Consider the following 17,108-nt stretch of genomic DNA (forward strand, 5'->3'; position numbering starts at 1 on the left):
GGTTTTCACAACTGTCGAGTTGAAATATTTCGGAATGAAAGGAGGATTAAAATTTGGAAGTTTCAATGCGACAGACGACGAGTTTTAGTAATAAAATAATTCTCCGAAGTAATTTCTTTTCTAAAATCTCGGGTTTTTCCCGATGTCAAATTTTTCTCAACACGATGAACAATTCCGCGACGGAACAGTTGAAAATTTTTGACTTTTCCTGAATTTCAGTGAAATCGAGCTTTCTGATGGTTTCTTCAAATGTAGTGTTTCAAATTCTGAGGCTGAGGGGAGAGATAGAACTGTAAAAACGACAATCCGTTGTATAGAAGAAAAGGGATAAAAAGAATAATGATGCTGATAACATTCAACTAAGTTGAAAATCTGACAAAATTAGGTAGGGAAAGGTAGGGCAATATGAACACCAGATTTAAATAATGAGTTGAATTTGATCAGCTCTACTGTTTCGAGTTCATTTAATGATTATAAAAACAAACACATTGTCATAAGACTGCGTCGTAGGAGTTGCAAAGTAAAGCAAAAATGGGGTAAAGTGGACATCTTGATTTCTTCCTCAATTTCTTATGTTTCAACAATATTATTCAATTTCAGAAACACTAGTAGTCATCGTAGTAGTAATCGTAGTCATGACTGCGATTTTCAAATTAAAAAAAAAAACATTTTTTATTTTCGTCGTGGGAGGTGGTAAACCAAATTTTTCTTTGCTCATTTATCCTCCCCTCCCCCCATGGTTTCGTTTGTGAGTAGAAAAATAGACGAGTAGACATCTTACAAATTTCGGAAATGGACAAAAGGTCAGTTGTATAGTGCGTGCAATTGTTCATTGAAAAAATAAATAATTTCAAAGTTATTTCAATAGTAAAACAGGAAATCCAAAGCTACTCTATATTTCAAACTTCACTGTAAAATTTAATAGAGTTGAAATTTATTTGTTAATATCTCTTCCAACTCGAATTTCTTCCTATAAAAAATACCCATACGATTCTGTTGGAAAATGCCTGTTGAATTTTTTTTTAACTTTTTGAATAGGATCAACATTTTCGGGTCTTTATTTTAGTCCATCCTATATGGATTTATCAGGTGCCCAGGTTGCCCGGCCAATGGAACAATCTTAAGGGTGCCAAGTGAATTTGGCGATGACCTTGAAAATTGACATTCACCAACAAAGTTATAATTTTTTAAATTAATAGTATTAGACAGATGGTGAACATCGGTGACAATTTTAAAATTTTATAACTTATGGATATCGAGAAATTGAATAAACAAAATCAGTCTTATACACGGCCCCTTATGGAGTTTCGATTAAATTGAACGTTTCAACCCCCTAGGAACTCAAGAAAAATTTGAAAAAATTTGAAGATATGGGGAATGATGTGTTCAATGTGATGGCGACAAAAAACAATGGGGTACCGGGGTGAATAAGAGAGATATTTCAACCCGCCGTACCCATTTGATCCCATGCTTTCTCGAGGTTCGTCACGCGAAATAGAGGATTTTCCGCATTTATTTTCTCGATGTCTAGTTCCGGTTGCGAATTTGAAATTTCGTCGGATGGATGAATATTTCTCCAATGATGGAGGGAAAGAAAAAATTTTTTTAAAATCTTTTTTCAAATTCACTTGGCACCCTTAATAAATTTAAATTTTGAAAAAAAAATTTTTTTTGTAAATTCTTTGAGTGTCTATTTTACCCCAGGTGTCCATATTACCCCACCCGCCCCTAAATGAAAACACAGGAGTGGGGACAGTCGCTGTCCCCAAGAGGGGATAATGCCAAGTATCAACAATGTGCGCCCATGCTCACGTTGGTAATTGCGTGCTACGTTACGTACCCTCCTGGTGAAATCCAATGACACCCACCCGAGTCAGGCCCACCTCATTCAGTAGCCAGTGTCCAACAGCAGTCATATCAGTCACCACTGAAGCTGCGCTGCCGCTGCACCTGTAGTACCCGGCTCCCACCATTTGGTGGCGTTGTTTACTAAACGAACGTCAACGAGCGACTGCTCGTCGCCCCTCCCCCCGCGCCGCGCGGCTCAAACCCAACGGCACGTCTCCACTCGAGTCTTGCGTGATACTCCCGTGTGTAATTGTGTGCGACGCATTTAGCAGCCACTCCAAACCCACCCATAATCCTTTTATTTTCAATCTCGTTTCAATTTCGGTGTTGAAAAAAAAACTGGAACACGCGCATTGGACTGTGTCTCCGAACCAGTGGTCAAGATGGCCGAACGTGCTGACTCGCCGGCTTCCGGCTCATCCGGATCCTCCACGAGTCCCCAGGACGAGTCGTTCATAGCGAGTTTCATCGCCGAAATTGTCAAAAGCCCGATAAACTTAATTCTCGTGGGCGTTATAGCATTTTTGGTTTACAAGATACTGAAGAGTAAAACGAAGGCTGAGGCGCCGGCAGTTGAGTTCAGAGAATTACCCAGGATCAGGCTTGATTTTACTGTTGAGGAGTTGAAAAGTTATGATGGCAAGGGAGCCGATGGAAGAATCCTTGTGGCTGTCAATGGGAGTGTCTATGATGTCACGAAAGGCAGGAGATTCTATGGACCAGGTGAGCTTTCGCCACTGTTTATTCTAGTGCATTTTTATCAGGTACGTGCTATCGTGTTCTTCTTCTCGTGCCAGTTGTGGGGAAATTATCTCGACTGTTGAGATTACGATAACACCGCACTGGCGAAGTCGTATTTGCACTTTTGGGGGCGATAACGAGAGCTCTCCCGACGATCTGTCGTCATTAAACTCGATGAGTTGGATCTTTTACTTGTGACGAATTTATGCAACATTCGAGGACTTTTTTGTAGTCCAATCGGTGGATGTGTGCTTGGTCATGCGATTGGTATAAATTACTTAGGTAGAGTCATCTGCGTCACAGGATGACCTTGCTGATCGATGGGTGATCGAACGAGCGCGGATGAAAAAGTTTAACAGAAAAAGTTCTTCTTCTGGTGGATTTCTATTGAGCTTTTCATTAGTTTTTGGCCGGTTCCATTGAAATGTTCAATAGAAAATATTCTACAGAAAAAGGAAAAAGAATCAGATTTTTCTGTGCAACTTATTCTGTTGAGATATTTTCTGTAGTTTGATTTAATTTAGAGGCGTTAATTACGCATAATTTGTCAGTTTATAATATATACGTCTATGTACCAGCTAAGCTGGTTTTGAATTCATTTTATTATTATCCCTTTCTTCTATACAACCGATTGTCTTTTTCACAGTTCTATCTCTCCCCTCAGCCCTTCGATAACACGTTAATAGAAAATTTTATTTACACGGACTTGAATGAATTTGAAACATCACATTTGAAGAAAATATCAGAAAGCTCCCTTTCAGGGAAATTCATGAAGAATTCAAAATTTTCAACAATGATCATAAGAAACAAATCAACTAATATAGCTATCGTAATGTTCTATTAATTTCGACTTAAGGCCCGGGTGCACTATCTTTCGAACGTTATTTCGATGGTTTTTTTTCATCTTTCGACATCTGAAATTGTCAGTTCAGTCCTGCATCATGCAGAAGTTTTGAAAAGTTATGAATGAATAATCAAAAAAAAGTAGAAGAAATTCTTAATTTTTTCGAAGAGCATTTTTAATTTATATTCAGAATAAGTTGAATAACAAGAAATTGGAAAATGTATCTGATTTACGGTGACAAATGACGGCCAGTCATCCACTATCATGCAGGGGGAAGACTGATTTTGTAAATCTTCTCCCACATTGCACAGAGACATTTATTACGGAAAAAGCTCTTTGAAAAAAGTTGTAATATTTTGGAGAATTTTTTAATTACACTTTTATCATATAAAAATGACCGATGACTACATACCACTGTTTTGAAAATTGAGATACCTAGCTGTCACTTCCCAGAAGGAGTTAGTGTTTTGTTATCCACCATGGAAAATGACAGCTAATAGATCATTTGCCACAGCGAATCAGATATTTGTAATTTCCACTTTTTTCAACTCAGTCTGAATCTCAATTAAAAACGCTCTTTGAAAAAGTTCAGAATTTTTTCTATTTTTTTAATCATTCTATCATAATTTTTGGAAATTTCTACATGATGTACCACTCAAATGACAATTTTGGTTTACGAAAGATAAAAAAAATCTAGATAACATTCGAAAGATAGTACACCCGGGCCTTAATGGCATTAAATAAAACATTTTAAGCTATGATTGAATTCATTTGAAGCATGATATTCAAAGATATCCCCGGAGTTCTGATTTTCAAACAATACAAAATTTTTGAAAACGTTCGAATAAATCAAAATGAAGATTATTGCTATCGCCTTCATCTTCGAACTCGGTCAAAAGGACAACCAAACAAATTTTTTAAGCCAACATTCAGTCAATTCAGAACATTTTTTTTTGTTATCATGGAAAAAACGAATTTTGAAAAAATTTTGAAATTGAAGAAAATAATAAATGAATTAAATTTTAAGTAATGGCGATTGATAGAGCTTAACAATACCTACATTTGAGGGGGAAAAATATGTAATTTCATCGATTCATTAGTGAACAATCGAAGAAAAATTTGTTTACTTTTTTTTAATTTGGCACTTTCGGCCGTTTTGGATCATAATGGGTCGATATACCTCGAAAAAACCAAAACTTGAATTTGAATGATTACAATGCCTCCATTCGGACGCAAAAAAACTTAGAAAATTTGAGTCGAGGAAATTCTTTAGAAAATATCTGAATAGAATAAGTTACACAGAAAAATCGAATTCTATCGACTTTTTCTATTGAATATTTTCTATTGAACCTTTCAATACAATCGACCAAAACTAATAGAAAGTTCAATGGAAAACCAATAGAATTTTCTGACGAATTCGCTAAGTTTTTCTGTTAAATTTTTTGCGCGAGTCGTTCAAGTTTTTTGGATCGGGTTTGAAGTTAGCTGTCGGTGGTTTTCTGCAGGTTTCATCCGTTTGAGGACTAGAATTTTGACCTTTTTATTTGGAGAAGAGAGGCTAGCTGCTGTCTGTTGTCCTCTTCGGTAACGGGCCATGCTCTAGCGCGCATGAAGAAATTAATAAAAAAACCCAGCGCTTTCACTGAGAAATTCTATTGAAATTACATTGTACGACAATTCTCTAGAAGTTTTATTATAATTCTATTGAAAAATTACATTTGTTTTTTGCGCCATTTCTGTAGAACATTATGCAACCCTATGATGTAATTTTTTATAAAAATTCTTGCGTGTAAATTTTCCAAGTTTTTTCCACTGGATCTCTATTTTTTTTTTCACAATAAAATCCATGAAAAAATCATGCCCAAGAATTCTTACCGAAAAAATCTCAGCAGAATCAGTTATATAGAAAAACCAATATCTATAAACATTGAACATTAACATTTAACATTTTTCAAAATTTTTTTCCTGAAATTCTTGGGCGCAAATTTTCCAAGTATTTTCCGCTGTATTTCGATTTTTTTTCATAATAAAATTCACACAAAAAATCATCCCCAAGAATTCTTATAGAAAAAATCTCAACAAAAATCTCAACTATTAAAAAAGGGGGATGTTGTATAATTCTTTATAAAATTGGCGCAAAAAACAAATAGAATCGTTCAATAGAATGCTAATAGAACTTCTGTGGAATTATTATAGAGTAACACTATAAATTCAACAGAATTTCTTAAAGAAAGCACTAGATTTTTCTGTTAAATTTTTTTATACGTGAAATATTAAACTATTCATATTTTATTAACTGTGAGATTCAAATGTCAAGATATTGTATTTCTTTTATATCCGTTACTATTACTGTTTTTATAACATTGTATTTTATGGGAAGGGTGCAAAAATGTAAAACCCCGAGAGGTCCTACATCTTCAATAAATAACTTATGAACTTATGGCGAAGGGAGGCCAATATTTCTTAAATAGACAAGTAAATAATTAATTGAACGAGTTGCTCATGTTTTTTTCATTGTTAAGAACTATTATTATTCAGTGTCGTCTACAGGCTTTTTAATTATTTATTCATTATGTATTTATTCGCCCATTTATTCATTTTTGTAATATTTACGTCAATAGATGGATAAATAATTGCACAGAATGATAAATAATTGAATGAGTGAGTCACAATTATTTTGAATTCTCGAAAAGTGGTTGCTATTTGGCCCCATCTGTAGGATTTATTCTTGTCGTGACTGGAATGTGCATTTTTAGACGAGAGAGGCTATAAATATACACAATAGACAGACAAATAATATCGCGTAATAGATAAATAAGCAAAATCTTTTGCGACTTTTTATGTTCTCTAAAAATTTCTTCTCTCTGCTGGCATCTGTAATTTTCCATTTTTGTCATGTCTGAAATGAGAGTTTTTTTACAAGACAAAATAAAGATTTCAACAATGACCAAATAAATGGTTGAATAGAGTAGAATCAAATGATTCCGTCAATTTTCGTTAATTCTGAAAAAGCTGTTGCTCTTTGTTATCGGCTACAGCTTGTTATTTCATCCCTGACGAGAATTGAGAATTTCCGAGAAATTCAATTAAACAATTAAACGAGTCTGCATTTTTCATTTTCTAAAAATAGTTTCTCTTTGCTGTCGCATACAGTTTTATTTTCATCGCGACTTGAATTCAGGATTTTTTTGACAAAACAAGCTGACAATTCCAACAGTACACTGAAAAAAAGTTGTTTGAGCTGTACTTGTTTACTCGTATCAAGAAACTCAAAGCTCGAAAACTGATGAGAAGAAAATATCTCACACTGAGAAAAGAAACCTTTCGTCAAGTGATTATGTACTTGTCCGAAATACACGGAGAGAAATTTTTGATAAAAATTATCCTAGAGTCATCGTTTCCTCATTTCTATCCCGAAATTTAGTAAAAATTGATATTTGATGATCAAATTTTATTCTACGTTGGAGAAATTTTATCCTGATAAAAATAAAAAGTATCGTGCCAGTAGAGTAAAAATTATTGTACCGCTAGGGTAAAATTTATCAACCGTTATAGAATTTTCGCTGTTATCTACATAAAAATTATTGGAGTGGAAGGGTAAAATTTATTATGCGTCAGGATAAAATTTCTCCAACGTAGAATAAAATTTGATCATCAAATATCAATTTTTACTAAATTTCGGGATAGAAATGAGGAAACGATGACTCATGATACACTTTTATAGACCGGTAGGATAATATTTATCAAAAATTTCTTTCTGTGTATGAAGGGTAATTTGTTCACAATAGAGAAGCGCTTTCTGGAACCAACTCAAGTTGTTTTTGTATTAAAATATTTTGGATTTGAGGCTAGAAAATTATTTAATAAATTGATTCAACTAGACTTGGTTTGAGAAATCACTTTATTGTCATAATTATTCTCCAATTATTCTCGTTTTTGGGACAAGGATAAAATCTCTTGACCAAAGTTTTTTATTTCTCAGTGTAAGATATTTTCTTCTTGTCGTTTTTCGAACCATATTAAATTTTGAAGAATTCAATAGTTGATAGTACTCATTAATTTTTAATTATTAAATTAATCACCAATTAAATTTCCAAATTCCGAATTATTTATCAATCAATAATTGAGTTCGGAGGATTGACGATTATTCGGCTAATCGAGAATCCCCTTTAGGAAATTTAGAAATATTTGTCCAACAGTCAATTTACAATCACATATTTTCAATTATTTAATTCATAGTCAATTGAAAAATTAAATTATCAATCATTTTATAATCTTCAAATTTCAACCCAAGTATTACTAAAACTAATGATTGATGCCGATCCCTGTTCTTAATACAGATGAAAACATTCTTATCAAAAAACTTTTTCCTTCTCAGTATTCGCAGATGAATAATCCAATAGAATAGATGAATGACGAACGAGTCGTTTAATCCTATCCTATTTACTAAAGATGAAAGAAACGTAAATTTGTTTTATATCGAAATATCTCGAAACTGCTTGACAGCTAATCCTCAATTCTGATTGGTCAATGAGTCACGTGAAGTAGGCGCTGAAAAAAATCGCCGGTATTTTCAAATTTTTCAAATGGTAAAATTTTTTTCTGCGTTATATTTTTCATTTTTTCACGTGTGAAGTTTATCTTTATATCAAAAAACATCTAAATTGCCTAATTGTTGATCATGAGAAAAAAACAGTATTTCTAAATTTTTTTAACACACAAATTATTCTTTACTTCCCAAATTTTAATTTTTTCATATTTATCATACGCAAAAATGATCAATTCTTGTTTCTCAGATTTTCATACATAAATTCGAAACTCCACAACATTTATGAAAATTCTTCGGTTTCTCAAATAATTCGAGAACAATTTTTGAAGAGCTACGGTTATCTGGAAAACTGGAATTTTCCGAAGAATTCAAGAAATTTTTTCAGTTTTCTGGGAAATTAATTCATAACCCTCCCCTCATTTTTTAACAATTCCAGATTTTAATCAGATTATTTTAAGAAGTAAAAAAAAAGAATCAATCGAAGAATAAAAATTATTCATTGATGTTTCACTCTTCATTCTCTTAACTCTTTTTAAGTCATTATCAATATTTATAAAACATCTATGAGTATATGAAGTTTAATAAATTCAATTTCTTCATTTTCACAACGAAAAGATAAGCGCGCGCGAAAGCGCGCGCACAGATCTAGTCCTGTAAAATTCGTGGTTACCTGGTGTCGTCTGCCGCCTCGTTGTTCATCTTTCGTGACTGAAATCGGAGATTTTTGGGACGTAGGAGAGGCTCATGCCTCCAACAATAGGCACGATTGACTTCTTTCGTATTCTGTCGGTTTTTTCACGAGGCAATTTACCGTCAACGATGATATCATCGGTATGCCTTGTGCTTCGGAGCATAAAAATAATCGCGTAGGCATGGGATTGTAACAGATGGCCCAATCAACCGACGAATCTTTTCTCGTTTTTTATTTTCTCACTTTTGTTTCACTCGTGGTGACCACAAATAAATTATCGAGAGGGGGGTAGGAGAAGTGAAAATATCGCACCAGTCGTAATGTTTCAGACCTAAGATTATGAAATTATGGAACACACTGACAGAAGAAATTAATGTTATCAAGAGAATTTTGTTTGAACGAATTATCATTTGGTTGTCAATTTTCAAATAAACATGATTTCATAGTGAATACCAGTTCTCTCTTCTTGAGATACATTTGATTGGGAGAAATCGAACGTCTCTAGAATTGAAGTTCTTTTTATTTGTCGCAATAATGAGAGTATTTGATTTCTTTCTAGCCAAAAGTTTGCTAACTCCAGAAATTCGTTGGTTTACTCAAAAATCAAAGTTATTCTCATGACTAGACACGTTGTTATCTCAATCAACACGATCATACGTTGTTCCAAGCAAATTATAATTGAAGTGAGCATTTCGTATGTCTAATCAGGATGAATATTGTTACGCGGAAGAAGCTTTGAGATTGTAGTAAGATGTCGTTGAGTTGAAAGAAGTTTATATTTCTTAACTAAAAAAATCGCATTAGTTTTCAATAACAAAATCACAGATTACGGCAATTCAACACAAACTTGGATATCACAAATTTCGTTCAATGTGATGTACGGAAGGCTCAATTTAAACATCGGCTTCATTCGAGAAAACAACATTCAATTCATTCCTCAATGTAATCATCTCCTCGGTACGAATTTTTGATCAATTCATGAAAATTGAAAATTTCTCGACTGGAGATTACATTAGTTTTGAAAAAAATAGAACTTTTCGATTTTTGTGGTGAATACATGTGATTTGACGCCAAGGACTGTTTTATTTGATTCAAGTAAATGTATCTCAAGAAGAAATAATTGATATTCACCGTAAAATCTTTTTTATTTGAAATCGATTCAAGTGTAATACTTGTTCCAAGAAAGAAGCATCTCAATAAATAGTACTAGATATATGCGCACGATTTCGCGCGCGCTCATCTTTTTGTTGTGAAAATGAAGAAATCGAATTTATTAAACTTCATATACTCATAGATGTTTTATAAATATTGATAATGACTTAAAGAGAATTAAGAGAATGAAGAGAATGAAGAGTGAAGCATCAATGAATAATTTTTAATCTTCGATTAATTCTTTTTTTTCACTTTTTAAAATAATCTGATTAAAATCTGTAATTGTTGAACAATCAGGGGAGGGTTATGAATTGATTCCCTAGAGAACTGAAAAAATTTCTTGAATTCTTCGGAAAATTTCACAGTTTTCCAGACAACCGTAGATCACAGATTTTTCTCGAATTATTTGGGAAACCGAAGAATTTTCGTGAATTTTGTAGAGTTTAGAATTTATGTATGAAAATCTGAAAAGCAAGAATTGATCATTTAGCGTGTGATAAATATGTAAAAATTAAAATTTGGGAGGTGAAGAATAATTTGTGAGTAAACAAATTTAGAAATACTGTTTTTTTTCTCATGATCAACAATTAGGCAATTTAGATATGTTTTGATATAAAGATCAACTTCACGCATGAAAAAATACTTCACGTGACTCATTGACCAATCAGAATTGAGGATTAGCGGTCAGGCAGTTTCGAGATCTTTCGATATAAAACAACTTCACGTTTCTTTCATCTTTAGTAAATAGGATATTGTGTTACTAGTGCGTAAAGTTCCACTTTTTCACACGCACGTGTAACACATCCTATTTTTTGTGATACCTGCCGAGTTCACTTTTCGAAACGGTAGGGGGGTAATGTGATAATGTGGTTGTTTTTGTGCTCGAGTGCGTAAAATCCAAGAGCGTGCGTAAAGCGAAGCGAGGATTCAATTTGCGCACGCCGTGTGCATAACAACCGCTTTACGCACACTAATCCGTTTCGAAAAGTGCACTTTTGAGGCAGGTATCACAAAAAATAATTTTTTCTACTAGTATAGACAAAGTTTAATCCTCAGTTCATAAGTTTCGAAACAGTTGTGCGATTTTTATTGAACGCCTCCTGATGGATGAATTCTGTACAGATGGACCTTACGCAGCCTTCGGTGGACGGGATGCCAGCAGAGGACTTGCGACATTCTCAGTGGTCCCGGGTAAGGATGAATACGATGACCTGAGCGACCTCAACACAACGGAAATGAATTCAATCCTCGAGTGGGAAGAGCAGTTCAAGGGTAAAATCTCCTGTTTCAGGCTTGATTCTCCGTTTTTTCAGGCAGTAAAATTGTCTTTGACGAAGAAAATGCAGAGTCATTAGATTCGAATGTCGTAATTAACTCGATAACGAAGTTATGTAACAAAGTCGATTCCACATTGTAAGAAGTGCATGTTCGAGAAATACTGGGGAGTATCTGACAATAATATTCCAGTGCATTCTGATAAAGAAAATAGATAGGAAAATTATAATAGAACATCCCAATTGCATATTTATGGGATCAAAGATCACGACTGAACGTTCAAGGTAACATCCAAAAATTTGAAATTCAAACAATTCGGTTTCTACTTCTCAGTCGCGGGAATGTATTACAATAACTTTCTTATCAGTGATGAAATACTTTCCTGAATTTGATGCATGGAAAGTTCACTAGGTTGGGGGCGGCGGCATTATTAGGGGAAATATTGTACACAAATTTAGAATTTCACATGAAATTTTAAGCGACATTCTGGGAATATTCGGGCAACAATTATTTCATTTACAGTTTATTAACAACTAAATTCATGATCAATGAAGGTTGAAGTGGTTAGGGCGTCGCTTAGACGGATAAACGGACCCGTGCGGGCGAGGGTTCGAGTCTAGCTTCGAGCGATATGACTTTTCATAAATTGAAAACCATTGAACGGGAATCTAGACAGCGGGAATCATCGATATTGAATGTTTGTTTTCATTGAAATAAATTTCAATTTGAGACTTGCGATCTCAAATTGAGACTGATGGAAGTTGCAAGTTAAGACTTGAATATCTCAAGTTGAGACATTCAAGTCTTAACTTAAAACTTGAAAATGTCAATTTAAGGCTTCAAAATCTCAATTTAAGGATATCCAAGTACTTTGGCTATTTTTTCTCCAGTGAAATGATTTTCAATTTTTGTAGTCGAACATCAGAGCTTTCATTTGAGTCCCATTTGACCCCAAGTTTCTGGACATTTTACAATGATTATATTATTAAAACTTTGCAGGTCTGAATTTGAATCTCGATATTGGGTCGTTAGAAAACATTTTAAACATCTGAAAGAAAATAAGAAAGTTTACTTTTGGAGAAAGATTGAAAATTGGAAAATTTCGTGCTCAGCGATTGAATCAGGGCTCCAGAACAATAAGACTCCCCTTCCGTTTCACCCCCGGTGATCTAAACACGAAACACCTTAAAACGCTCTTTGAAAATATTCAGTTTTTTGTCTACTTTTTTTGATTGTACAATCGTAATTTTTAGAGACTCCTTCGTGATGTAAAATCCAATTTAAGCTGTGATATATTTTACAATATGAAGATGGAAAAATAATCGAGATGACGTTCGAAAGATAATCCATCTGGGCCTTAATCGAGTTTTCTGGAAATTAATTGCAGTTTTTAATAATCTGAAAAATTTTGTAACTGAGCTACTGTAAATTTTCCCATGTGAGCTCGTTAAACATAATATTCTCCATTTTCCAGAGCGCTATCACTACGTCGGAAAACTATTGAAACCAGGCGAGGCACCGACAAACTACTCCGACGAAGAGGATGAGGGCAGTCAGCAGGAGTCTGAGACAAAGTCCAAGGATGATTGACCGCACCAAGGCGCATTGACAAAAATATTTTCACTGAACACTCAGCGCACATCACTGTTGAAAACTTCTCCAACTTTGACATTCGCTATTAAACTTTTTAATGTCCTGTTATGGACATCGCGTGTCTGACATCAACAAAAACATCTCTCAAATCATGCAAGGAGTGCATACAAATAAGGCAATGGAATGAGGGAAAAATTACTGTGACTGTTTGTATGATTCGTTAGAGACTTGAGTTGAGTGACTCTACATGTTTACCGGGAACACTCTTTAAATACTTGAAAAATGATTTTTATATATGTACAGATGAAGTTTTTCTACTATTATCGATTGAAGTAGAAACACTTAGGTTTTGTTTGTACTTTGAATGCAGTAGAGGAGTGGTAAAACGTAAAAGTAAAAAATCAGGCACATCTTATTAAATATTAAATTAACTTGATAACAAGTGGATTTAGGGGAAAATGTCACATATTATTTTTTGTTGGGAATTTTTCCAGCTACGAAAAAGGTCTTCTGACATTTTCTCCTAAAATCACTCGTTCTTAATATAAATGCATAATTTACAACGTCAAATTTGACATGTTATGGGATACCACTTGGCTAGTGGATTGAAAGGAATATTTTATCTGTTATAGCTTCACTGGGTCATGATAATGGCCCACGAAGTCCTGTCTGGTTTTTCATGCCCTTGTTATTACCGCAATTTCAAATTTCATTTATTTACGATGAAAAAATGATAGTAAAATCAGTGGAACTATACCGAGAATGCCCTGTTTGTTGAATTTATTTCTCTCATTGTTGCACTTTGTGAAAACACAGCATGAATTAGCTCCAGTATGAGGAATATTGTACGTTGATGATGAATATTTTATAGTCATGCCAATTGTTCGTATGAAAAATTTTCAATAAGATCTCGCCTATCAATTAATCTGATATTTATAACGCAATATCAGGATATGGGAATTTAAAGAGGAGGATATTTTTCCAATGTCCATGGAGAAATGAAAATTAATGCTATTCCTGGCAATGAAATTGTAAAAGCTGTGTGTCTTCGAATTCTGATAATTTCCTATAAAAATGTACATTTCCAGAGTTTTTTAATAATTCATGGGGGTTTTTGAACAACTCCAACTTATTCTTTTTTAATTTTTACATTCAATCAGAATAAAATAAATTATGATAACGTTTACATTACGGATTTTTCGGTGGATTCAAGAATTTGTTACTCTCAATTACCTCGGGGGGATTCCTCAATTCGTCATTAGACTCTGGCTGTATGGGTTGGCAGGTAAATTTCAAGGCAACTTCAATCAGGCTATTCCGACGACTTTATAAGACACGGTGAATGCGATGCACTTTAAGAGGAGACTGCACTGGAATTTCGAAATCACTAGTGCCTTCATCCGTAGTGCTGATCACTACGAGAAAAAGGCGTTAGAGGAATAAAATCTCCGAAGCGTCCTCATGGCGCATGAGAGTTCTCCATCGGTTGACTCAAATTTTAGTTCACAGATACATAATATGTACGCAAACCTAACTAAATGTGTTTTTTTTTTAAATTTCGATTTCTTGAGTTTTTGGAATTTTTTTCTCAGAACTGACTGAGGTGAGAAATTTGAAATTAGTACTGGATAGTAGTAATTAAAAAGTTTATTAGTAATGTTCAACTACATAAATCATTGAAGTAGGAATCTGTTCTGATTTTCCTGATCATTTATTCATAATATAGTAAGAAAAATCATTTAAAAAATCTAAAAAAGTTTATGTTCCAATGATTCACTAGGTACTTCAATTTGAATAATTTTTCAGATTTTTCACGGGTATCAATTTCGAAAAGAAAAATTCGAAAAACCCAAAACCTTAAAATTTTCAAAAAGTTTCATTTAATTATATTTATGAACATATTGTGTAAGTGTAAACAATAATTAAAGTCAATCGATTGAAAATTGCGTCATGAAGACACTTGACGATTCCATCAGTGATAAAAATCAAAACCTAATTGTTTCTTTTTTTTTACATTAAAACTGAAGTAGTAAACTCACCAGCACACTCAATAAAGACCTCCAGAATTAGCTTATTTTCTTAAGAACTCAAAATTTTTCTCAAATTCTCCATAACATCCACATAAGAAAATCGAAAAATTTTCATAGATTGACGCGAAAAATATACTTTTTCTGCATTTCATCATAATTTAATGATTTACGAAATTTAAGGTATATCCCAAGACAGTCGGACCGAAAAGTTAATCCCTATGGATTTCCGGAAAAAATTCCAAATAACTTAATTTATTGCATTCTCATAATTTACTGAGTTTTTCTATTGTCATGTGTTGTTGGTGCAGGCAACAATAACTGTTTGAATCAAATAAGAAATTATTTATTAATTAATTTTTTGAATCAAATAAGGAATGCTTTCACGAAGTTTCCATTTTTTAGAGTTGAATATCGCAGAAAATATGTAGTACAAAATTTTACAAAGAATTTACCGTATTCAGAATTTATCAATCTATCACGGATTAGTTTTTTAAAACCATCTTAAGAACAGTTTTCTCATAAGATGGAAAAATCTAGTCCCTGTGGATTTCCGGAAAACATTCTAAAGAAGTTAATTAATTGCATTCTCATAATTTATTGAACTTTTCTATTCTCACGTGTTGTTGATGCAGGCAACAATAACTGTTTGAATCAAATAAGAAATTATTTGTCAATAAGGAATAAGGACTGCTTTCACGAAATTTCCATTTTCTAGAGTTGAAATATTGCAGAAGCTATGAAGTACAAAATTCAACAAAAAATTCATCGTATTCGGAATTTATCAATCTATCATGGATTAGTTTTTTAAGAATACATTAAGAACCATTTTCTCATAAGATGGAAAAATCTAGTTCGGGGGGACTCATAAAACCGTTTGATGTATGCCTCGCGTGTCAGAACCCCGCAATTCATTATTTATCATCTCCTAAACTGCGTAGTACACCTAGCTAGAATTTTTTTCAATAGTTGGGGACTATTCTAAACATTATCTATGAAAAACATGGGGACAATCTTGAGAAAAACGTGTTTTCTGAGGATACACCTTAAGCAGTGTAACCATTGGTTCAACATTTTTTCAAGTTTTGTGAATTTATAAAAATGCACGAGGCTTATAAAAATGAAAAAAAACAATGGTCGATGATACTTTCTGAGTTATTGCATAATCAGAAAATTGAAACAAAGTATAGTATAGTAAAAACAATCTTACTCTATATACATAAGTTCAGATATCCGTTTCCCAAAAAATTCATGGACGGTTCTAGGCGGTTCCGAAAAGGTCCAGAACGGTTCAGAATTCTTAGAAAAGTTTGCGAATCGTCTGCAAAACTCTGCAATTTTCCGATGCAAAATGTTCCAGAAGACTTTGGAATGTTCTAGAAATTTTTTGAAATTTAGCGATTAATTCAGAAGCTAACACTTTGGAAAATCATTTAAGGTTCTCGAAATTTCTAAGAAGCTCCAGACAGTTTTTGTGGTACAGCTGTTTTTGTGAGGGAATTTTTACATTAATTTTGCGTTATTTTATCGTAAAATTACCCCAAAAATTTATCCAAACTTCTCGATTGTTATTTGATGTTTACTGACTCCGGATATTTAGGACAGAATCCACAGTGTAGCAGTCGCTACTTCTCGATTCTTTTAAGAGCTTACTTATGAGACTCTTTCATCATCAATGCATTTTCTAGGAGCTCCGAAAATGTTTCGAATATTCTAGACTTTTCTGGAATTTATCGCCTAAATATCGATTTCAACATGAAAAAGGATGAACCGCCGTAAGACGGGCCACCAAATGCAATAGTTTTCATAAAAACAAGAAATCAGGAGTGAAGTGGTCAATTGGTTCAAGTCAACTTAGCTCCCAGTTGAGTTTTTGTTGAATAACTCGGAATTTAAGACAGATAGCGAAATTTTTGTAAGATCTTTTTCGATAGTCTTCACTTTTCTTTACAAAAAAGATTTTTAGGAAAATTTTGCTAACTCTGTTAGAATTTGCGATATTCATCGAGAACTGACGCTAGAATGGAATTGACTTGAACCCTTTGACCACTCCACTACTGAAATGTTTCTCAAATTTTCCATAAAATCCACAAATATGCCCAAATTTTTGTTAGTCCGAAAATTTTCGTGTTTTTTTTATACTCCTGGCAAACTTGGATTGACACCGTGAAAATTTACTGAAACAAGAGAATACATTCTTGAAAACTCGAGGATGTTTCAGATTTTTCCCGAAGGTTGCAGAGTTCTCCCTTCTTTCTTCTGGAGAAAGATTCTGGAGAATCTTCTTTAATGTAATTTTCACATTAAAGAAGGGAATTTATATAGCGTTCCACATCTTTGTGACGTCATAGGAAAATAAGTGGATGGGATTTGGATGAGGTAGGAGGG

The 17,108-nt window shown here is 33.6% G+C and overlaps 1 protein-coding gene across 1 annotated transcript; it reads left to right on the forward strand.

Moving 5' to 3' along the window:
• Window positions 1–1,894: 1,894 nt before the first annotated feature.
• Window positions 1,895–14,767, forward strand: LOC107041660 (membrane-associated progesterone receptor component 1). The gene is made up of 3 exons (XM_015262301.2): window positions 1,895–2,571; window positions 10,948–11,097; window positions 12,575–14,767. Exons 1-3 carry the CDS (start codon window positions 2,232–2,234, stop codon window positions 12,688–12,690), a joined length of 606 nt encoding a protein of 201 aa, XP_015117787.1. The 5' UTR covers window positions 1,895–2,231; the 3' UTR covers window positions 12,691–14,767.
• Window positions 14,768–17,108: the final 2,341 nt, after the last annotated feature.

The sequence above is a fragment of the Diachasma alloeum genome, unplaced genomic scaffold (assembly GCF_001412515.2).
Source record: "Diachasma alloeum isolate Michigan unplaced genomic scaffold, Dall2.0 Dall_scaffold_00371, whole genome shotgun sequence".
NCBI lineage: Eukaryota > Metazoa > Arthropoda > Insecta > Hymenoptera > Braconidae > Diachasma > Diachasma alloeum.